General features: G+C 37.4%; 1 protein-coding gene across 2 annotated transcripts in view; it reads right to left on the reverse strand.

Annotated features, from left to right (window-relative positions):
- The window catches only part of LOC118185621 (uncharacterized), a 60228-nt gene extending 35125 nt beyond the window's left edge, over positions 1-25103 (reverse strand). Inside the window, exons 1-2 of one of the 2 annotated variants that reach the window (XM_035355508.2) lie at positions 24787-25103; positions 4030-4157 (exon numbers count right to left, since the gene is read on the reverse strand). In XM_035355508.2, coding sequence (XP_035211399.1) covers positions 4030-4157; positions 24787-24850 — 192 coding nt within the window. In that variant the 5' untranslated portion in view covers positions 24851-25103. The remainder of the gene's footprint in view (positions 1-4029; positions 4158-24786) is intronic. The other variant, XM_035355507.2, reaches the window with a different exon arrangement.
- Between the last annotated feature and the right edge of the window lie 530 nt (positions 25104-25633).

A 25633-nucleotide genomic window follows, 5' to 3' on the forward strand; every position in this document is an offset into this window, starting at 1 on the left:
AGAGGTAAACCCTACCGCTACGATAAAGTTAAAAGGGAGATCAATATAAAGGCATATTGTAGATATACTAAACAAGTAGTCCTACGCTAATCCTATATTACTATGCAAGAAAATAGAATCATCTTCCTCACACCGATTTTTAATGTATAACGATTTGCTATCGACTGTTGAAAACTAAACCGTATAACAAAATATCCAGTTTACCCCTTACCAATAACTGAAGAGATAATTAAGACAATTAATTCCACGAAATGTATTACCACGATAGATCTCTCATCTGGTTTCTTTTCAGATATGTGTAAATCCTGATAATATGCAAAAACTGAATTATTACTACATTAAATCAGGGGTTATGTGTTCCTTAGCATGCAATTTGGTCGATATGGGGCTCCGCTACGTTTTAAAGTGCAGTGGACGTAATCTAAAAGCTAGAACTTGCCATATCAACATTCCTATACTTACTTAGACTACGCAATAGTCAAGAGCAGCACAACTTATGAGCACATTGAGAACTTGCACGACGTTTTTACATTCAAAAGGAAATAGGTCTAAATGTGAATGCAGCAAAATCTAAAGCAGAGAAATAACTTAGGTACTTGGAATATAAAATACCAGCGCGGAGCATAAAAACCAAAGGCTCAAAAAATTACAATAATTAAAAATTATCCGCCACATGGTACCGCAAAAAAAATTGGCATCATTTTTGGTCTTGTGCTTCTATTATAGAACATTCCTTAAATATTTTGTTCACATACCAATGCCTTTATTAAATTTCAAAAGGAAAAAGACTAGATTAATTTTGCCGGCGCAAGCGAACATCGCCTTTTGAAAAACTTAAATCAACATTAATTCAAGTCCCGTCTTGAAATTTCCTGAAGAGAAAGGAAGTTACGAATTTCCGCGGATGCATCTGATTTCGCGGAAATTTATTAACTTTTAGCGGTAGAAGCTGTGCTCATATGCAAGATGGACAATTGGTAGCATATTTTAGCAAAATCCAAAGAATTTATACTATTACTGAGCGAGGAAAACTAGCAGTTCGTTTGGCTGTTCAAAAATTAAAAGCTTTTTTTGAGAAGAAACCTGTCACACGGACCACACATATACATGGACCATGCGGCCATAGTACGTCTGCAATCTGGGGAAAATTTGTCACCCAGAATCATGAGACAGGCTCTAAATTACTCCGATAAAGAAAATACTGTGATGAATATTGTGGCAAGCCTCGAAATCCGATATTAGGATGCAAACGATTAACTTTTAGCAGCGAATGACTGAACTGGAGCTCCAGCGCATTGCAACGGAACATCTGGATGATGTAGAAAACAGCAGATATTCTAACACTAAGGCATAATTTCTATGCAAATGTAGTTCCGTCGACCCACGAAGACTGCAACAATGCCTCGTAAACAGCAGAACAGTATTCTTCGAAAACAGTATGAGCAGATTTCACCCTTTAACAAAGGATGCGCAAGTGGGCTAAGGGAAGCAAGGTAGTCAGATAGCAGGATCTTTAGACATCTGGGTCGGAGAGATGCTACCATTTGACGATGTTGGCAGGAATGAATGAACCATGGCCGTACAGAGCTTCGAGATGGGAGCGACCAGCCGAAAGCGACGCGAAAATGAATCTAGAAAGGAAGATTAATTGTCAAATCAGTGCACAGTGACTTACTTACCACCAGCTGAGTTGCTGACCGCCTGTTATATGACTATCAGCATTTGTACTTAGTTGGTGGAGCATTCTATTTTCGCTAGGCCTAGCCAAAAATTTCTATAGAATATTAAAATTTGTAGCGGAATTTATAAAGTTACTTCGGAAGATGGGTATTTGTGACCCGTGGTTATTAAAGGGACCCTGTCAAGGCTTTGACTCTGTTGAATGAATTTTTTTTTAAATTTAGATTTTCGCAGTTTATTGCTAAGTAGTCTATGAGATTTTTAAGTTTGTTTCGCAGTAGCTCACACTTTTGGAGTTGTTTCAGCCAAACTTGGGCATTTTCAGCTGTATACGGCCGGAAATGTAGGTCTTTGTTGATTTCGCACTCGAACATATAATGATCGATGGTACCTGTTGAGCCGGCTATGAATGAATCTCTGTTGTGCAATCCGAAGCGAAAGAGATAGGCTGCAAAAGGGCCATGCGCCGTCAGGAAATATGTCATTGCGCTGCCTGTAGTGGTTAATTCTCTTGAGGGCACCGGGAAACACCAGTGACTGTTATGGCCATCGATAGGCAACTCAGTGAGGCTGAAGTCACGAAGGCTATTGCGGAAAGTGCCCTCACTGGCTGCACACCGCCAGACACGTTTGCCATGGCGCTGGGCGCAATCGACCTCGGGAACAGAACTGTTTTTCAGCGATGAGTACGGCTTCGAATCCGCGAAATCCTTACAGCATGGCGGTACGTCAATGAGATTCTACGCCTCATATAGTACTGCTTTTCCTTTCACAGAGCCCACCAGCGGCCGAGCGGTAAAGTCGCTGAATACTGGTAGTTCGGTGCGAGGCTCGAATCCCGCGAACGGGCTGGCTGCGTGGGCGTTTTCGTGGTTTTCCCCATGTGTAACAACTATACTAACCAGTTTCTCTTAGAAAGTCCTCCCCGAAGGCATCCCTCCCTTAAGGCAGATAGCCCTCGAGTGCTTTGCCGTAATATAATAAAACCAATAAACCAAACCTTTCATGGAACCCTGGTCTTAATGTCAACAGTGCCCGGCCACTCAGGGCACGCCTTTCTCCTGCTTGTATTCGTGCTTCTTCAACTTCCATGGCTGAAGCGATCGTCTCTTCGCCTGTAAATCTCTCTCCAAATAGAGCGCATTTGGGCTCCGATGAGCAGGCGTCTTCGAGCGTCTGCGGATCCCGCCGATTTAACTCACAAACTGGTACGCGTATGGCAAGCAGTTTCACAAGACGACATCTGCGAACTCTATGAGTAGTGGACCAATGCATTATCCATTTTTTATTGCTTTTATATTTCCTGAATAAAACATTCAATTCCTATGATGTTATTAGAGATTTGTATTCAATACATATATAGTATTATATCTGCCGATTGTTACTCCATTCTTGTGACTTCTTCGTGGTATGTCGCTTTTTATGTTATAGATAGCACATCGTTCAATATTTGAAGAGCCGACTGTATCCTTAATAACATATGCTCGTATAGGACATATTTGCTTTGATTAGTCTAGTTCATGGATTCCCAACCTTTCCTTTGCATCGACCCCTTTTATGAGAGCGGCTTTCTTCATCGACCGCCTTATAGATTTTCCCTATACTATGCAGCGTGCAACATAATCATAATGCATATAATTGCACATAAATAGCTTAAAAAGATATTAATTAGCTAATAATATGAAAAAAAAGGTTTATTAAGTTTATATTTTATTATGTTTTATATTATTATTATTTTTTAATTTTACAAACATAAACAAGTTTTCAGAAACAAAATTACAGATTCTAACTGCGCAAATGTTCGATTTTAATAAATGAGATGTCCGTGCTTCTTACATTGACACAATATTTTGAATATTTGGCATAAATATATTTAACTTAATTTTTAAATCCCCTCATTCGAAAATATACAACCTTTTTTTAAATAAATTATTGACATGATGAAAGCCCACTTCCATTAAGTAAAAAGAGGGAAAAGTTAATAATGTTATTAAGGCAACAACTTTGATTTAGAGATATTTTTGTCTCGGATCCCTTTTAAATTCCACAACTTTTTAGTTTACTCAAAAGTTTTTGTAATCAGTGGGATTTTGATTATGCCAGCCAGTTGCCCGAGTGTATTCAGCTGTCGACCCTCAATCGACCCCTTGATCATCATGAACCATTGAAATTTCATCTATCCCCAAGGTATCATTATCGACCCCGTCAGGAACTCAGGCTCTAGATGGCTTCTCACATACGAAGTTATGTTTGTGAAGATGACAATAATCATTCAGTCAATAAACGAATGGTGACGCACACTAAAAGTTTTAAGAAATCATTCTGCAGCATAGCAACTTATAAACTTACCTTACAAAACTTTGATGCATCACTGCATCTCGTCTTCTCCTTGTTGTCATTTTCTTTCGGAAACAAGCATGTATTGTTAAGTTCGAATTTCTGTGATCGAAAATCAACACTACATGTGTAACATTCCACTGAAAAAACAGAAAAGAAAAGATATAACATTATAATGCATCGTTAGCTATTGCAAAAACTACAAGTATGATGTTACAAGTATGATGTTAAAAACTACAAGTATGGTTTTAGGGCATATTTCGTTCCGGAACCGTGCTTGATATTCAAAGCATGCGCAAAGTAAATTTACTCATAAGAAATAATGGAAACTGAGAGGATTCATTGCACCATTTAAAAATATTCACATAAAAATTACTAATGTAAAGTATAAAAAGCAATTAACTTGTCTTCATCTTTGAAATGAATAGTGGCTAAATGGAAACATTACTGTCTGTTGTTCTTATTGAAATCTTTTCTTTCTGTGCGGCATTACTAAGTAGCCTATGAAATGATATTCGCTTTTTTTTCCTTCAGAAGATTTCAGCGTAATGTGATATTAAATAGCTGTTAAAATTAATTCATTGTACGCACGACTAAAGCCTCACCTGGCTGCTACTTTTCTAGAAAATTTTGCCCTTTTTCCTACAATTATTCTTTGTCCAATTTGAGGTGCAAGTTCTGCTATTGCTAACGATGCAAATCCATCAGTTCCATCGGTAGTAAGCCCTTGGCCGGGTTCTCCTGCGAGGTCTTAAAAGTGAATGACTCTTGAATGAGCCTTCTCATTAACTCCAACTCGATGTCTCCTCCAAGCAAGCCCACCCCCAATAGTTTCGCTGCGTAAGCAATCAGTACACTGGGAGCCGGCATAAATAAGTAACTTAAAGAAAAAAATATTTTTATTTATTTATAGTTAATGAAACAACTTAGTGGTACCCTTCGAAAATAGACGCCTTATGTCGCCTTTGCTTGCCAATCATACAGTTTTATCAATAAGTAGCGTCTCTCATTCAGGAGCAAATTTATATGTGAGAATGGAATCAGACACCACAGTTTTCCTCCAGTAGAAATGAAAGTTCTCTTAAAACCCTACTTTCATTTTTATCAATGACTTGTGAATGTGGAAGTTATTTTTCCAAACTTTCGGAGACCTCAAAGTATCCAGTAACTGTGCTTTTGCATAAAGCTTTTTAAAATTCGAAATGACCTGCTGAATTATGTGCTGGAGTAATGAAGTGGAGATGAGAGGAAGGAATTTAATTTGAATTCCTCTAGTAATTCGGCTTGTAGGAAAAGCAATTTATAAGTAGAAAAACTCTGAATAGTAGATTTCTTTCCTAAAGGCATTTCTTCCCTCCGAAGCCGGGCAAATTTTACCATTGAACTTAGATATAATGATTAATTAACTAAGCTGCACCTTGCATTCCTTTAAGTCTGATGGATTCTCGGAATGATAAGCGAATCTTATAAATCCCTATTGTTAGAGGGGACTTTGAAATCCTCTCTAATATTAGGGATTAATAAGAGCCTGACGAATGTTTCATGGGCTGTATTTTTTTTTTTTTTTTTTTTTTTGTTTTGTTAATCCCGTTTATCGCTAGTAAAACATAGTGAAAAACTTGCTGCGGCAGATAACAATCGGAAACTATGAGCTTGGGGAACATAGCAGTGAATGCCTCAACTGCGATAGTGAGGGAACTCGCAGATTCTCCGTGCTTCACAATACTGTGGATAACGTTTCTGCCCTTAAAAGTATCAAACTATCCCCATCTGACATCTTAAAGTCTTCCTCGTTTTCTGTTGAGGTACAAGAGAGTGTTTTCTTAGATATAATTCTCGGTCTCGGTATCATTTACTGGTTGCTTCTTGTTTATATGCATGAGAAGTAACTTTGTAAGGATCCTAAGTTTTATTAACGTTTATTTTATTTTAAATCTTTACTATCACTTCTTATTTTCTACTTCCGGCCAGAATTAAAAGCTTTTAACTTATTTATGCAAATTTGTCTTGCTAACGCCAAGTACTTAAGTTGTGGCTTTTTGCCAAGCAAGAGAGAGGAAGGAGCTATTAGAAGCAGGCCGCTTGCCATAGTAGTTTTACGCGGTTGCGGGTTGCCTTCAAGGCCAGAGGTTTAATCCTCTTGATAATTTTAAACGTATCGTAGTGTTAGCAGTTCTCTGTAGTACATACGGCTTTTTGTTAATATACTGCCAATCTTGGAGTTAGGCACTTGTTTATTAATCCAAAGTTAATTTAGTTAGATTTTTTAGTTAATATTTTTTATATTCTTACGTTCAGACCACAAGTGGTTGGTCTCTGTATTCTGAAGTACCGGAAATCATTGTAAAGAGAGGAAAATAAAGGGTTTCGTATACCCTTCCTGTGTGTATTGTCTACTTCCCAAATTTACTGAACATAGCTTTAGTAAGCTCCCTGTTCCGAGTCAGGACAGTTAATGTTCCCAAAGGAAGTAAGGAGGAACACAGAACCTGATAGTGGCGCCCGACGAAGAAGAATAACCATGGCCGAGTTTCAAGAAGAACCTGTGCTGCCTGCAGAAGCGGCTCAGAATCCAGAAATGCCAGCTGCCGCCCTGGAAGGATTTGGTTACATCGTCCAGACCATGCGCGCATCGATGAAACCAGAAGCAACATTTAATGGAAACTCACCGGTAACCAGTTTTGGGGAAAAATTGGATGACCACTTCATGCTGTATCCAGTACATGAGTTACAGAAAGTCACCTTAGCTACCAGCGCTTTGAGGGGCCAAGCGCTTAATTGGTTCAAATGTATAGGCAGAAGCCTCTTGGGTCAAGCGGGAAGTCCCACCTATACTTCCGAAAATTTTAAGACTGCCTTAGTAAAAGCCTTCCCTGTCGTAAGAGATCGTGCAAGATTAGAAACGGAACTCTTCAGCATATACCAGAAACGAATTGAAAATCTCTCAAGTTTTATTTTAAGAAAAATTCACGTCTTTAAACTCTTGTATGGAAACCGTCCGGATCCTGAGATAATTCAAGTGATTTTGCCGAGGTTACTTCCCCAAGTACAAGACTTTATTGAATTAAGGAATCCGACTACACTGGAAAATTTATTTGATCTAGCAATCCAGTTTGAAAGTAGAAGAACGGCGGACATTGAAAGAAGACGCCAGTATGAGTAACGAAGCCAATTTGGTGCGCCAAGAACACAGCAAAGTCAAGAACACGGCTACGGAAGCAAAGCGAATCAGTGGGCAAGGAAACCCGAGTATCCAAAAACAACCGGCGAACGTCGACAGTTCAATAGTAAGCCAGAAAAAAAGTCTGAAGGCCAGCGGAAAAAGAAGGAAGGCATGGAAAGGAAGAAACAAGATTTAAACTAAAACGGGTTTCTGCTGACGGGAGGGTGCGGAAATCCGAAGGCCAAGAAAACCCCTCTTCCTTCAAGTTAAATACAGTGATGGTGAAAAATTTGACTCTTCCAAAGATTGAAGTGTTGGTGAATAACAACCCAGCCACCGCACTCCTGGGTACAGGCGCGCAGTGTTCCTGTGTGGCAGAAAATTTTTTATGGAAGTATTTCCGTAAATACCGCATATATAATTCGGATAATACGACAGTGTTAGCTGCGCGGTGCAGGGAGGAAGATGCAAGTGCATAGGTGAGTTACCGTTATACATTCGTATCAAGGACGAGCAAGTAAAGATTATGTTTTTTATCGTAAAGAATTTGCAAGCACATGTCATTTTAGGGATAGATTTTCTTTCAGAGGCTAAAGCAACGTTGGATTTTAACGAAGCGTCCCTTAAGCTGACGATGAAACCAGTTCGAGAAGAAAAAACAGAACCACCGACATTAAACATCGACCACCTGCCTAAGGAAGAGCAATAAAAAATTCGGCAAGTGGTAAGTGAATTTGCCTCGTTATTTAGTGATATTCCCGGATTTACTCAAGTTACTAACCATAGTATCGACACCGGAGATTCACTGCCAGTTCGCCACAAACCATACCGATATGATAAGAATAAAGAAAAAATTATAGAGTGGCACATTCGAGATATGTTACGTAAAAAGATCATAACGCCCATCTCAAGTAGTTATGCTAGCCCCGTTGTGTTATGTAAGAAAAATAATGACTATCCGGTAACACATCCGAAAAGGTGGCGTTTTGCAATTGACTATCGTAAATTAAACTCCATGACTAAATATCCGGTATATCCGTTACCTATTATCGAAAAAATTCTAAGGAACATAACTTCTACCAAATATATGACTACTTTAGACTTAACGACTGGTTATTTTCAAATAGGGGTTAGACCGGAAGATGTGCCTAAGACTGCTTTTATAACCAAGTCTGGCACTTATGCATTTTTGCGTATGCCGTTTGGCCTTTCAGGGGCACCGGCAACATTTCAGCGATGTATGGACATTGTGCTAAGGCTTGTTCTTGGAAAGTCCACATTTATCTATTTAGACGATATCATTATTACTAGTGATAATCTGGACCAACATGTACAGGATTTAAGACAGGTGTTTTCATTATTAAATGAGGCCGGTCTAAAAATTAATGTCGAAAAGTGCAAATTTGCAGCCCCTGAATTAAAATACTTAGGTTACAAAATATATCAGAAAGGAATCGAGACAGACGAATAAAAAATAATCGCTGTGCATAAGTATCCGCCGCCAAATACGGCGAAGAAGCTCTCTTCTTTTCTAGGACTTTGTTCATATTATAGGTCCTTTATAAAAGATTTTGCAGCTATTGCTGAACCATTGTTAAAATTAAAAAGGAAAGAGGCAAGATTCTCGTGGACGGCCGAAGCCAATAGTGCTTTCGAAAAATTAAAGCAAGCATTAACGCAAGCCCCTGTTTTGAAATTTCCTGAAAATGATGAAAATTTAGAAATTTCAGCGGATGCTTCGGATTATGCGGTAGGAGCGGTACTTCCGCAAAATCAGCAGCCCGTGGCATTTTTTAGCCGAACTTTAAATCAAACACAAAGAAACTATTCCGCGACCGAGAGAGAGGCACTTGCAGTTCTGTTAGCAGTGCAAAAGTTCCGAGTCTATTTTGGAAGGGCGCCAATAACAGTGTATTCTGATCATGCGGCGGTAACTAGATTGTACTCAGGGAAAAACTTATCCCCCAAGGTTAATAAGATGGGCACTCAAGTTACAAGAGTATAATCTGGTAATCAAACACACCCCCGGAAAGGAAAATATCGTAGCAGATGCCCAATCCAGAATAAAAATAGATGAAGAAGGTAATACTGTAAAGGTGGCAATGCTCACAGCATGTACGATACATTCCCGAGAAACTTTAATAACCGAACTGGGTAAGGATCCTGAATTTAAAAACATTTATGAGTATTTAAAGGATCCTGAAAATTTTAGCCACCAAGATATTGTGGCGATAAGAAATAGGGCGGCCCATTACGAACTAATAGATGGTCTATTTTTTTATACAAAAACTACGAATTCCAACAACGAATTTCGACCTGTTATCCCAGCTAGTCTTAGATTAAATATACTGCAGGAGTTACACGACTGCCCATTAGCTTCTCATGCTGGTATTCGAAAAACCATCCAACGCGTACGCGAAGCAGTTTATTTTCCTGAAATGCAAAAGTTAACAAGGGCGTATGTCCAGTCCTGCCCAACATGTCAAGCAGGTAATTATATTAATTTCCGCCCGGCCGGGTTTCTAAATAGCATTAATCCGAATTTCCAAATGAAATAATTGGCATCGATTTATTGGGCCCTTTCCCAAAAAGTCAGTTAAATAAAAATCGGTATCTCTTTGTTATAGTTGATCATTTTAGTAAGTGGACCGAAATTGTTCCCTTAAAACGAGCCTCCGCGAAATTAGTTACTGATTCTATTTTAAATAAATATATTTTAAAATACGGGGCGCCCCTAAAAGTTATATCGGATAATGGTCCTCAATTTGTAAGTAATATATTTGAAGACATATATGCCAAAAACTGGGCATACGTCATTTAAAAGTGGTCCCGTATCGGCCGCAATCAAATATAGCGGAACGGGTCAATAGAAATATAGTGAAAATTATCCGTAGTTATGTTAAAAATTTTCATAAAAGCTGGGATAACTATGTCAATGAATTAGCCTTCGACCGCAAAACATGATACGACGGGCAAAACTCCTGATGAGTTATTTTTAGGCAGAAAGATTATAATGTCGTTAGATAAATTATTTTATGTTCAACAAAGAGCCCCAGAATTTAAAATGGGCGGTATAGAAAAATTAATTAAAGAAGCAAAAAAGAACACTGAAGTAGCACAGAGAAAACAGAAACTTTATTATGATATGAAACGACGGGGAGTAACTTATAAAGTAGGAGATGAAGTGTTAAAAATTAAGCATTCACTTTCTTCAGCACCAGAAGATAAAACTGCCAAATTTTTTCCACGATTTGAAGGACCATATGTCATAGAAAAAATAACTCAGGCTGCAGTGGTGTTAAAAGCCAGGAATGGTGAAACATGCTCCGCAAACATTGACCAGATAAAACCATTCTATAATCGTAATAAAATGCCAATATTTAAAGATCTTTTGCAGGATCCTGCAGGCACTGCAGGCACAAGCTCCAGAGGTGGAACAACAACAATCACAAGGGCAAGCCATTAGGAGGCAGGAGCAATTGAAAAGAAAGTTTCCCCGTTGGAAAATTGAAGGTAACAAGAAAAAGAAACCGTTCCACCGACCAGAAAAGAGAGAGCACGACCACCCCCAGAATGAAGAAGGGAGAAGTACGACGAATGCAAAGAGAGCGAGGAGAAATGACGGCAACTATAACCCGGCTCCAAAACGGAAGATCTACCCAGCGGATAGGAGTCTACGCAGCAAATGTCGACGAATGGATAAAGGAAGACCAGCTGCAGATGCAAAGAAGCAAGAAAAATTTTAACAGCCAGCAACGAGATCCAAACAGGAACGAGAGAGAGTTGTCCCGGTTCCGCCAAGACCAGCTGCCATCAAACGGCCGAGACCACAGGCAGAGGCTAAAAAGAAGGTCTTCAAGGGTGACCAAACTGGAAGGAAAAGAAAGCTCATAGAGGAAGGAACTGAAGGGCGAACCCGCACAAGAAGGAAGATAAACCAAACCGTAGTCTTCGCTACCTTCCAGGACTGGGCAGAAAAAAGGATGTCCGAATATCACAAAGATAAGTAAAACTTTATGTTACTTTGAAACCTTAAGTTAATTTTTCATTCTTACTGCAAGTGGCAGAATTCAAGACGTTTTACCTCATGTGAGGTCTACCTTTATCGCCAAAAAGGCGAGAAATGAGTTGTTACCTATTTTGATATTGTTTTTCAATTACTCGCGAGTAAAACTAAAATCAATGTATAATAAGAATGTGTAAATACTTGAATATTGTAAAAGCATTGATAATCTTTGAGAAAGGTACCTTAAGAAAATTGTAAAAGTTATTGTATAAAATTTTACTTAAAAGATTCTGGCAAGAAAGAAGTTTTAACGGAAGATCTACCCAGCGGATAGGAGTCTACGCAGCAAATGTCGACGAATGGATAAAGGAAGACCAGCTGCAGATGCAAAGAAGCAAGAAAAATTTTAACAGCCAGCAACGAGATCCAAACAGGAACGAGAGAGAGTTGTCCTGGTTCCGCCAAGACCAGCTGCCATCAAACGGCCGAGACCACAGGCAGAGGCTAAAAAGAAGGTCTTCAAGGGTGACCAAACTGGAAGGAAAAGAAAGCTCATAGAGGAAGGAACTGAAGGGCGAACCCGCACAAGAAGGAAGATAAACCAAACCGTAGTCTTCGCTACCTTCCAGGACTGGGCAGAAAAAAGGATGTCCGAATATCACAAAGATAAGTAAAACTTTATGTTACTTTGAAACCTTAAGTTAATTTTTCATTCTTACTGCAAGTGGCAGAATTCAAGACGTTTTACCTCATGTGAGGTCTACCTTTATCGCCAAAAAGGCGAGAAATGAGTTGTTACCTATTTTGATATTGTTTTTCAATTACTCGCGAGTAAAACTAAAATCAATGTATAATAAGAATGTGTAAATACTTGAATATTGTAAAAGCATTGATAATCTTTGAGAAAGGTACCTTAAGAAAATTGTAAAAGTTATTGTATAAAATTTTACTTAAAAGATTCTGGCAAGAAAGAAGTTTTAGTCTGAAAGACTTTTGAAATGTAATATTTCAATGTAGAAGAATTGGCACTTGCTTGGAAAAGAATAGAAGTTAACAATGTACTACTAATGTATGTTTTAAAATGCGTAAAATTAACGGCATGTTAATATGTCCTTATATACAATGTGAACTGTTATTTTCAACGTTAAGAAATACTGTGATATGTTAAAAGTGAAAGTAATGCCAAAAATTTTAACTTATTCGTGTGACTGTAAAAAGAGCAAATTATTGTGAATATGTGTTAAAGGTTGAATGAATGTAGTTAGGCTCTCTGACGCTACACTTCAGAGTTAGCCACTTTTCAGAATAGTATCTCAGGGTTTAGAGATGAATATAAGGTGTGTTCTGAGGTCTTGTTATGTTGAATTTTAACACGTTAGTGTTTTGATTGCAGGCGGTAGTGTTGAACACTTGTACATAGACACGTTCGTGTTTGGTGTTTTCCTTTACAACACATGTCAGAGAGCACGGGGAGATAATTAAATAACGTCATGAATGAAATAAGAATGTTAAAAGAAAATATAAGTATTCATGTTACTTGCCATTTAATTGTGTAACATTTCATTAAACTAGTTTTCCTTCCAGATCTCTGGAAGGAACCAGATTTCAACTAGAAACTCCTGTTTAGATGCAAGTACAGATGAAAAGTAATTGTCCATGGAGTTGATAATGTAAAAATGACTTTTTTTTTTTTTTAAATTTCTAGTTTCTAGTGAGAAATGTTTGTAAAAGATTGGCCTTGCGTTAGATTCTAGAGCTAAAAGTTTTCAACAAGGTCGTTTTAGACCTCAGTTTCAAACTAATTAACTCTGGCGGGAAATATGTAAGGATCCTAAGTTTTACTAACGTTTATTTTATTTTAAATCTTTACTATCACTTCTTATTTTCTACTTCCGGCCAGAATTAAAAGCTTTTAACTTATTTATGCAAATTTGTCTTGCTAACGCCAAGTACTTAAGTTGTGGCTTTTTGCCAAGCAAGAGAGAGGAAGGAGCTATTAGAAGCAGGCCGCTTGCCATAGTAGTTTTACTCGGTTGCGGGTTGCCTTCAAGGCCAGACGTTTAATCCTCTTGATAATTTTAAACGTATCATAGTGTTAGCAGTTCTCTGTACTACATACGGCTTTTTGTTAATATACTGCCAGTCTTGGAGTTAGGCACTTGTTTATTAATCCAAAGTTAGTTTAGTTAGATTTTTTAGTTAATATTTTTTATATTCTTACGTTCAGACCACAAGTGGTTGGTCTCTGTATTCCGAAGTTCCGGAAATCATTGTAAAGAGAGGAAAATAAAGGGTTTCGTATACCCTTCCTGTGTGTATTGTCTACTTCCCAAATTTATTGAACATAGCTTTAGTAAGCTCCCTGTTCCGAGTCAGGACAGTTAATGTTCCCAAAGCAAGTAAGGAGGAACACAGAACCTGATAACTTCTCTACATCTTCTAGAACACATAGCTGTTGACTTCCAGATTTCTTTCGTTCTTCCTGATGATTTTCTTCTTAACTTGTATTTCAACCGTCTCTTCTTATCGCCTTCCATTTCAAACGTTTTTACTATGGGAACTATTGTCGTAGTATAGTTACTAAAGAAGACTTGGACATACAATTATGCTCACACGAGTAGTCAGAATGCTATAAGAAACAGTATATACTCGTACGATGTTGAGCATAGGCTTGCCAACTGAAATCGAGTATGGGAAATGACTATCCTAATCCCTCACAGAGGGAGAGATGATTCAGCTCAGTTGAGATTACACGAAATTCGGCGGTCAAAGCGTATATACTACTCGGTATTGGTAGATCTCTCTCGTTTATCAACTTAAAATTTATTAAAAAATTTTCTCGTTTTGCAAAACAGTAGCAGACCAAATTAATGGCAGTTCAAGGTTTTTACTATAGCTAAATAATGCATTGTTGTTTTATTGTTGCGCATAATTAGAATTATTTGGATTTGGGCAAAGCATATGAGAGAAGATAATCTACGTAAAGGAAAGGATGACGTAATAGAAGGAAGGTTTCCTTTTTAAGGAAAACAAGCTCGTATTTATGTTACACATGTTTTAAATCAATGTCGCCAGAAATTGAACACAGGTTTAAATGCTAGCCTCTGATGGGGTACAAATTTACGTGAAAAATAGTTTGGAGGACAGTTTTCTTATTAAAGAAGTTAAAATAACATACTGTCAGTTCTATTATAACAAAAAATAATTGCTGATAAACGGAGCAGTAATTTTATCGCGGCAAGAATTTGTGCCATTATTTTCTCGTACTTTAAAGAATTTCTTTAAGTGATCTGATTTTTCTGGGAATTTTAGATAAGTCAGTCCACTTGAGACTTTCAAATTTTGCTTTTCTAATTTCCATTATGTCAAAAGTATTCGTAAATTTGAAATGTTTAATAGTTGGTACTTTATTTTGACAGCTTATCCTGCTGAAAGAGATAATCTAAAGAAAGTAGGTGTTAAAAATGATCGAATACCTAAGTTTCGAAAACAGGATGTATAATTCTGTAACTAAAGCTAGAGAGCACGGTTTTCTTTAAAGTTTTATGCGCTTAAGCAATCTTCTTTTTACAACCAGTATTCCTTCCAAAAATAAAATATTGAGCTTAAAAATTAGTGTCTTCTGTTTTGATATTGAAAATAACGTGATAAATATATTCAGACACTGATCTGCAATAGATATAATACGTAGAATTTATGATTTTTTGTATTGTAGCAACAAGCAACATCTTAAAAATTCTCTTCCTTGAATTATTCTAAAACAATTTCCTAGAACCGTGTTACTTTAACATATGGCCGTCATGAATTCTTCAAAAAATCAAATGCCATTAGAAATTAGTAAATTAATCTTTAATTTGAAATTATAATAAGGTAAATTTACTGCAGAAACTTATGAAAGGGTTGACTAAACTAGATAATTTTTATATAATTAAATATCATTCAAAAAGCACAGAATTCAAAATAAAAAGATAGAGAGACCATCGACGGTAACATTACCTATATTTACGCTGTAATTATTTGAAAAAGTTATCTTTCTGAAAACCATCACTTTCGTGACACGTACCTCGCTTACTATCAGTGAGAGTGCTGACTAAGTGACACAGTTTTAGGTAGATAGGTTGAATTAATAACTAAGGAAGACTATGTTGATTTAAAAAATTAAAGAGAGAAAAAAACAACATTGTTCTTGAATTGCTTTAACACCTTATTAATTGCATGGGGACCTCTAAAATGCAGCTGTTGAATGAGCAGGACATCGTAATTGAGGCTCTTTTGTAGCCTGATCTACTCAGAGCCAGGTTTAGACTTGATAAAGCCCTAAGCTATTTGAGATACGGGACTCTTTTTAAGTCTGTTATAATATATTTTAATACTATTTAATATTATTTAATACTACTATATTTATATTTTTGGGGCCCCCCGAGAAAGTGTGGGGGGTTGCTATAGCTTATACGTAAATCCAGCCCTAGATCTACTGGGCTTGGTGTGAGCTTGTTTATGCTTAGGGGATAAGAAATACTAACGGCTTTGCTAGAAGGCTTTAAAAAAGCTAAAGTGCATGCTCAGAGTGTTTGCCGTCATATTGCTGCGAAACGGGATCTTATACATTTGTAATGAAAATACCAAGCATTATTTTTGAAGCAATGATTTTGTCAGTTATCCACAGAGTTCTTCAAAATACGAAGAGTGTATACGACCCTAATTGCTTTACATCCTTGAACTTTCTAGATGACGGAAGAGATTTAGTTTAGTCTTATTCTTGTCTCCGGAGGAGGGAAATCTCAAATGTGAATTTTTATCATACAGGATTCCTCACGTCAATTCCTCACGCTACGGGGGACGTGCGACTATAAACAGGAATTTTGAATGCTCCGTTTTTGTAAAGAGTTCGAAGTAATCGTTACTCATTGAGCTGAAACATTGAATTTGTCAAGAGTGGTGCTAGTTTTTAATGTAATCAATATGGCGGCGCAGGCGACTCACAACAATGTTGCGTAGCAAATCGTTACCTTATTTTTTAATTAGAACATAAAGACTTATTTTAGAGTTCAGTGTTTCTCACCGTAAGTGTCAATATACATTGTATAATCGGTACAAATCTTTTAAAGAAGGTCGAGTGAAATGTGAAAATGAGCCATATGCTTATTAGCCAATGAAGACAAGCTGATTGCTCTTTCTGCACTAATTTGGGTGGTTCACCATCAAAGAAATCTGTAAGACACTTAAAATAAGTGTTGGCAGTGTGGAATCATTAGTTTAGGATTGTTAACAAGATGAGCACCAGAGGTATTCCCCGTCTTTTCATGCCTAAACACATACACAAATAAGATAATTGTAGTCACATAAGTTCTGCAGCATTGTGAAAAGGACGGAGGCAAAATTTTGGATTCTTTAGTGTCTGACGAAACATGACTGCACAATTTCACACAAGAGTCAAAATAAACAAGAATACAAAGATAAAAAATTTCAAGATTAAAAAGCAAATTTGACGCTGTTCAGGAATGCGTCGACATCCAATCAGAAAACTTTATTCTTCTGGAATTAAGAAATTGCCTGGCCACTGAAATACGTATATTACAATGGCAGATGGTTACATAAAAAACAGTATGTAAGTCGTTTCATTTTACTCAATAAGTAAAGCTAATAAATTCTTGTTTATATGTGAAATTCCTTGTACAAAAGGTGCCATAAGTTATCTGTCAGTACCCATGAACAGTGCCGAGAGGTATTTTTTTAATTAAAAATCCTGTTAAGGAACAACAGCATTGCATTACAGAAGAAAACTAGAGTATATATAATATTATCCCTACAACTTCTATTTAGGAGGAAGTCTTTAGAATATGCTTTCGTCTCATTTGGTTTCAATTAAAAGGCATTTGGGTTGTATAAAATATTGCACCAAATTATAAAAATCACGTTGACGAAAATTCTTTGAAATAATTTAATATCACTCAACATATTTCTTCTTCATACAGAAGCAAAATGAAGCACCGCCTGTAATCGATTTAGACCAATGAGGCAAAAGAACGTCATCAATCGATACTTTTCTATCTCAAGAAATAAAAGTAAAATGACCTAGTTCTCTAAATTGCTTTCTCTCTCTTATTTGTTTTCCATAAATCAAGAGAAAAGGCTACGCCCTTCGTTCTCATAGGAATATAAATCCTGATTTTGTTGTTGTTCCATTACATAGTCGCTTAAAAGTGCAACAGGAAAATTATTATATTTTTCACCTAGAATGCTATTTCTATAGAAATAGCATCATCACCTAGAATCATCACCTAGAATCTCATCACCTAGAATGCTATTTCTATAGAAAGGCACTTTTTGTGCTATTAACATCACTATTATGATTATTATGTTATCGGAAGGTCTAACTGCTATTACTACAAAACATGATGTAAGTGTATGGAAAGCTACACTGGTGTGCAAAAATTAAGGACGAGACGGTTTTTTCAATATAACTTTGTACAAAAGCTTTCCAAATCAACACATTTAATACCGTAAGATCCCCAATACGTAAGGATATGAGTAATGTAAGCAACACTTACTAAAAGAGAAATCAGAGGGATAAAAAGAAGCTTTATTGAAAAAGTAGCATGGAGCGCAATGCGACTGAAGGCCGAAACATCCCTGTGATGGGTGTCCAGCAAGAAACATCCGGTCTTTAATAGGGGATATGATCTTCCCTGACTGCTAGGCAGGTTTCACAGCGTCTGCCCATGCTGAGAATGAGGGTATCAATGAGTTGTTGAGGCATTGCTGCCCATTCGTCTTGCAGCGCCAATCGAAGCTCCGGAATCGTTACTGGTGGTAAGGTACGAGCTGCCAAGCGTCTGCCTAGAAAATCCCATACATGCTCGATGGGATTGAGATCCGGAGATCGTGCCGGCCAATCCATACGTTCAATATCCTCACTCTCTAAGAGCTGTTCGGCAGCTACTGTGCGATGACATGGTGCATTGTCGTCCATGAAAAGTAACTGCGGACCCATAGCGCCTCTAAAAAGACGCACATATGCAAGAAGAATCTCGTTACAATAACGGGTCCCGTTGACTGAACCTGCGTCGAAGATGTGAAGCTCTGTACGACTACCAAGCATGATGCCTCCCCAAACGAGAACACCGCCACCTCCATACCTGTCCCTTTCAATGATGTTCGAGGGATGATTGCGGCTTCCCCGCTCTCTCCAGATGAGTATGCGATGAGAATCGCTACTCAGACTGAATCTGCTCTCCTCTGTAAAGAGTACTCGTCCCCATTCATTGTCTCTCCAATTCCGGTGTTCCCGGCACCACAGAGAACGCCTTCTCCGATGGGCAGGCGTTATAGGTACACACCGTACAGGGCGTCGTGCAAACAGACCACCACCGTGCAGTCTTCTGGCCACGGTAAAACGCGATATCGGTCGTCCAGTCGCCTGTGTCGTGTGTCTAGCGATTTCTCCCGCTGTCTGCCGCCTGTTTCTTCTGGCCTAAGGCAATATACCGGTCATCTGCGGGTGTGGTTCCTCGTGGACGACCACTACTAAACCCCCGGATAGCTGTTTCTGTAGTTTGAAATTGTCTCCAAAGTTGTGAAACGATGCTGTGAGCAATTCCGAACTCTGCAGCCACACTTTTCACACTGCGGCCTTCCTCCAACTTCCCAATGATTCGACCTCGGGTATAAGCATCCAGATGTCGTCTAACAGATTGATTATTCGCTATTTCTCGCTGAGGCAGCAACTCGGTGTGATTTTAACTGCTATACGGCGTGCAATCTCTTTGCCAGAAATACTGATCTTGCACAGACAACATGCTTTATACTACTCAGACACTCCCCCATTACGTCTGCCTGCATATCTGCGCATGTGCTACCGTACATCACCTTACTTAATCTTCTGATTGGTCTTTCTGTCCGCTCTGCCTCTTCGTTCAGCTGATATGCTAATTTTTCGAGCTGTTTGGCACTAATTAATCCTTTTTGTCAAACGATATTTGATCTTCCTGGAGTTCAAAGTAATTTTTTCGAAGTGCAGACTTTTCTGCAGTATTGCTTAGTAAAGTATGGAGAAAACGATAATTCTAATCGATGAAGAGTTGAACTGAGTTTTGGAAATAAACTATGGCAGTTTCAAAGGAGCAGCTGGAGTGCAAATCCGGCATACGTAGAGGAAATGGGACTATTCGCCAAGGTTATTTCACCGTGGTTGTTTCGCCGTGGCCGTTTCGCCGTCAAGACATATTTTTCTTTACACGACTGTATTACATCTTGCCATATTATATTAAGTAAATTTAAATTAATAACTCTGTTTAGTTTAATAATTTAAGTTAATTTAACAAATATTTTATGTAAAATAATATTAAAATGTTTTTGTGTACAGTTTTATACAAATACATCGTTATATATGACAATAATTCTGAGAGAGTAAGGTGCTGACAAGATTCCAAAGTAATTGCGTTTTTCAGTCAGATTTCATAAAAATGTGTATTTCCTGCCTGTATGAGTAATTTCTCTGAACTATCCTATTAAAATTTCAAGAAATTTTGACGAACCATGTAAACATTGTACCCGCATAATTTTAAAATCGATAATATAACTTTTGTTATATCAGAAGTTTAGCCCCAGTTATCTTTGATACTGACATAATTTTCAAACTATATGTATAATTTCCATACATATCATACTTGTAAATAACTATATATTAAAAGCAACTTTTATTAAGGTAAAAGGTAAACAGAATTATTAAACTAAATAAATTTAATACGAGTATAATAGGGCAAGATAAAGTACAGTCATGTAAGGAAAACCATGTCTTGACGGCGAAATCCCGACGACGAAACGTCCTGAGGTCAAAACGGCCACTATGAAATGGCGACGGTGAAGCGTCCTAGTTTAACTGGGACTGCTGTTGAAGGGTGCCCTCTTGTAAAGGTATTTGCATCTTCATGAAAGTAGATCGCTTTTAGTTAAGATTATATTGAAGTACATGTAAGCTGCTGAATTGTAAAGTAACCGGCATTTTTATGAAGAAATGCCATTGTAACGATGACTAAGTGTTTTCAGGAAGAAAATATAAAAATCAACAGTATTTTCGCTGGTGTTTGAAGCATGGTTGCTTTAACTGTCAGCTGAATATGAATCACTAACAGCTCGAGAATGTGATTATTCTTTACACCACTATTAAAGGAATTTTATTTAACTAAGAATGAAATAAACGTAACTATAATAAGTAAAAACAGTTTGAAAAAGATGCAGCAATATAATAATGAATCAGGAGATAAAAACTATTTTTTTTTTAATGGACGGACGTTTTATTTAATAGCCATTAGCCTTGCGTCTCTATAAGGACCGAAAGTGGTGGCCATTTCATTATGAAAGCACCTAATAGGTGACCACCGTTGCCTCCTTGCCTCCTGTGAACGGACGGAGAATTACAAATCCGCCTTCTTCGGGATTCGAACTCGGGCCCATAGTTATGGCAGTCAGGGTCACATTGTCAATTTAACGTTGTAATATTACTATCAATGATTCAGTGAATGCCGCCGGCAGTGGATGGTAGATTCTTTTCTGTCGCATGGGCATAACTCTGATTGGTGTAGAACCTTATGACGGAGGTCCATGCGACGGCGTTTCGGTCACTAGCTACTCGGTTGGGCGGCATGACAACTAGGCAAACTTCCCAAAACAATAAAGAAAGAAAATGTTAAAGAGCAATCTTTGAAATAGTAATTGAAATATCAGAGAATATTTGTTGTACTCTGATTGAGTTCGCTACTAAAAATCACGGTAATCAGAATGCATATTTTGAAAATCATTGCGAGTTGTTTACGGTAAATTGAATATATTTCGAGTTTCTGATCATTTACTTTTTAGTAGGAAATAATGCAGTATATGTGTAGTACCTGGTCCTCCTAAACTTTAATCTTATAAGTAAGTAGCTCTCTTTAGGGGGAGGAAAAAATTAGTTGGAGACTGGCTTTCAGCGGAAGAAGCCGGTGTGTTTTAATTTTGTAAAAGAATTTTTAGTTTCCATAGTAAGTGAGCGTATAGAGGTGGAAAAAGAGGAAAGGAAAGAGTTGAAGACAGAAAGTGAACGTTCAAGAACAGAACAAGAAGTGATTTTGGAATTAGAGAAAACGAAGCTAGAACTTAGAACTTATGCAAAAGTCCAACTGAAAATCACTAGAATTCAAGCGGAGAATAGGAATTCGAACACAGGTGAGGATGGACAGGTTAACTCTAACTCGTTAGAAAACTAAGTAAAAAGCTTTAAAACAGTAACCCTGACGTTACCGCGTAAGCCTGAAATATGGAGTTTATATTCTACCTCACTTGAAAGGGCGTTCGAAATGAAACAGGTAAAATAAAAGTTAAAAATTAAAATTTACTTAATTTGTTAGATGAATGCGCGGCAAATTGACTTTTTTATGTAAACGTGGTAGAAATAAAAGAGAAACTTAAGACGAGAGTTTTAAAGGACATTCAGGGGGCTAAGCCCGGAAGCTTGTTTAGATAATTTGCTTTCGCAAAGGCGAAAAATGAAAATCATATACATTTCGCGAGCAGACGAAGAGGAAATTGAAATTTTTGCCCATATTAACTCGGAGTACATCGACAAGAAACAAGCCGAAATTCACAAGCGTCAATATATGAAAAATACTAGTCAAAAATAAAGAAACTGATGCTATTATTGATTCAGGTACACAAATTCCGATGTTCAACAATATTATTTTACCGCAAAGTGATCAAGATAACGGAAAAATCAAGTTGATAACTACACTCAGCGAAGAAAATAAGGTTATTTACGTCGTTGAAAGATGATGATTCCGATTTAAGTGACCCTGTAAACATTTTGGTGTCAGTGACTGATCGGTTGAATGCGGATCGTTCATTACCTTGTTCTGTTGTTGTTTATTTGAACTCTTGACGAATATGGACGTATTAAAGGACGTACTCATGCAACAGTCAGTCCCAAACTATGTTTGGAAGTAAGAAAACATCTTTCAAAAATAAATTTATCTCTTTAGAGATGAAAATACCGATTTGGAATTGTTTGTTTACAAGGAAAATGTTCACATTTCAAAAAAGTCTGAATTTAAATGAGGCAGCAGACAGAATCCGGAAAGTAGCTCTCTATTTTATATTGGTTGTTAGTCTTGTATAACACGGCTTCGCATAACGCAGTGTTTTCTAGGAACTTGTGGCGGTCGAGAAGCTAAGACGATTCATGGCTCAGTCGCTATTCAATGCTGTCGGTGTGTTTAGTGGAGGCTTGCTCGTGGCGATATCTATGGGTCAAATTGGAAGTGCGGTGCGAGAAGTCGCATGTCCTTGGGAACAGAAATTGAAGCCGCATCATGGGAGCGGAAGCCTCTAACTATGGGGCAAATGACTTTTGAGGGCCAGACTCAAAAATTCCGACTCTTTAAGATTTGCAAGACGGTGAGTGGCTTCACACGATGCACCTATTTCCATGTTATAGGAGGAATATCTGTAGTGGAAACCGATGCAGGTCTTTTTACAAAGCGCAGAAACGAAGCGGGTAGAATGCTTCCGCAGCAGTGCTATTTGGTGGATTGTGGAGAGAGATTAACTAATATTTTATTATAAGAATTTAATTGTAAGATATAAGTGCCGCTCATTTATTTAAGTGTATCAGTCTAATCCAGGTAACAGAATAATATGATCAGCTCAGACTGAAAAGATGACGTTCTGTGATGCAGTAGTAAATATATATATATAACATACTATATAGATGTATTGATAGAGCAGAGGAAGCGGATGTCTCACTATGAAAAAAGTGATAAACAGATAAACATCATTGGAGGAAGTGATAAACAGATAAACATCATTGGAGGAAGTGATTTGACGAATTTTCAGAAGATAATGTTCCTAGGCTTCGACTATTATAAAAGACAGCACTGCTGAATTTCGGGCGATTTACAGGGCCCGAAACAAACGTACATGTTGTTCCAGAATGACGTCCCGATAGATTTGGCTTGTTATGGTTCCAATTTGAACATGCAGGTCAGTTCTGGAACATAGAATAATTCCACCCCAAACGAGCACTCCTGCACCACCGTAACGGTGTCGTTCAATGATGTTTTCTTGGTGGTAACGGGTACCTGGAGCTCTCCATATGAAAATCCGGCGAGAATCAGACTGCAAGCTAAACCTGGACTCGTCGGAAACCATCACACAAGCCCACTGTTGCGGTGTCCACAATGCATGCTCTTTACTCCAGGCTAACCGCAGGCGACAGTGAGTTGCAGTAAGTGGAACGCATCTGACAGGTCTACGAGCATATAGACCAATCTGCCCTAAGCATGTGTACACGGTCTACCTTGAAATTGTCGTACCAGTGGCTGAAGAGAGCTGACGAGACCGGTCTGAGGCTGTGCTCCGCCTGTTTCTTTTGGCAGTAACTGCTAAATACCGGTCCTCATTCGGCGTTGTAACTCTGGGGCGACCTGTGTTGTAACGTCTACTCGCATTACCATCATCTTGGAATCGTTACCAAAGCCTGGAGATAACATTCTGGGCAATTCCAAGTTCGTCTGATACTCCCAGTTGGGTACGCCCACATTTCAGACGGCCGATAATTCTACCACGTACAAAATCATCCAAATGCGTTCTTTGTGTCATACCTATTCGGTTATTGCACTGAAATGCTTATAAAGCGCCTGCGAACAATTTTACTTCTTTGCATGTATTCTTTATATATCACTCTCTTACACTCTCGTCACTGTGACGTACCATCGGTGTCATCTGGTTACTTCCTGAAATTTGCATATGATTCTTGAAGATGTGTGTAGTGATTTTACAGGTGATATATTTATTTTAGAGTTCGATTTCCGCGTGACTCCGAATTATCCTTAATTTATGGATATGAGTGTACATAAGTTAATGGCTGCTGGCTTTTAAAAATACAAAAGTTAATGATGACTGCTGGCTTTTAAAACTACAAATGTTAATGGCTGCTTATTTAATAACCGATGTAATTATAATGCATAATTTTTGCATGTAATAAGAATTCATTTGAATATGTGCTATTCAAAGTAACAAGTGAGCCGCCAACAAAATTTCGTGAAATTTTTTTAAATCTTAAATTGGTTTTTGCATCTTTTAGCTACGTAAAAGTAGCGTAAAAATAAGATATTAATTAAACTACAAAAAATCTATGCTAATAGTACATAAGAATGACTGTGTATAATTTATCGTTCCGTAGACAAATTGCGTTAAAGTAAGTATGGTTAAAGTAAGTTCGGATGAATTAGAACTTTGGAATAGGTTTAATATGTTCTAGATAGCAAATTAATTCACATTATGAACTGCTTAACCAATGAATAGCAGAAATCTTTAACTTCACTCAAGACTTATGTTTTATTTCTTGTCATATTTTTAATAAAGTTTTTTAGTAAATCAAGATTGATGTTTAATAAATTCTTTTATAATACCTCAAATTTTTCCAAGAAATTAATAAACTTTATTTTTCTATGCCAATAAACTGTAGTCTTACAACTAATTGTTTGTAGCTAAACTACTATGCATCGAATTATGTAAATTCATATAAAAACAGGACCTATAAAAGGATAAATATGAATTATGCTCTTACCTGCTTTACAAGAGTAGAAAAAACTGAAAAGAATCGTCAAAGCAGTCCAAAACGGACTTATCATCTTCGTGCTGGATCGGCTGCATATGAACACTACATCCAGCTTTCTATGAAAATTGCAAAATCTGAATGACGAAAAATTCTGGAGCGCATAATCCCTCTGTTCTTCGTTAGTTTTACAACGGTCATTTCCTTTATGATTGTAGCTTACTGTGTGTCATGCCGTGACACTACAGCCTGAGAAAATTGGAAAAATGGGGGTCAGGGGGAAAGAAATCTCAGCAGCAATGTCAAGAATCATGGGTGTGTCCTTCTTGGGAAGGAAGGTACAGACTACATCTGCCAAGGCATGTAATAATTCCGAAAGTTCTACTTATTATTGATCCAGTAAGGTGTTTATTATTCATGTCACGTAACAACTTCTGTAGGAGAGAAGCATCTTTCTGTGGTTATACTACGTATTTTTACTGCGAACCTTGCTCTAGTAGCATACTAAACAGAGATGAATCAAATTCTGCTGCATTCTAATCACATATGCATAATGTTCTCGCTAAATAACTGAGATGATCTCTAACTTCCTACCAATCTTTCATGGTATATAAACCCTAAATGATGAATGCTTAAAAAAATTCCATTCAGCAGAATGTCAAATATCATGCATGACAATATATTTCTAAATTATTAATCAGATTCTAAAATTAAAAATTACCTTTTAAAATTTGCTTTTTTTCTCATATAGGCGTACTAAGCATGGAATCATAGGTTTTTTTAATTACTAATGATTCTAAAGTAATATTTTTTCTAAATTATTAATTTAAAATGAAGTAATACAATTATTAATAAACCG

The sequence above is a fragment of the Stegodyphus dumicola genome, chromosome 1 (genome assembly GCF_044657685.1).
Source record: "Stegodyphus dumicola isolate Sdum_Otavi_A_Nest chromosome 1, ASM4465768v1".
Classification (NCBI taxonomy): domain Eukaryota; kingdom Metazoa; phylum Arthropoda; class Arachnida; order Araneae; family Eresidae; genus Stegodyphus; species Stegodyphus dumicola.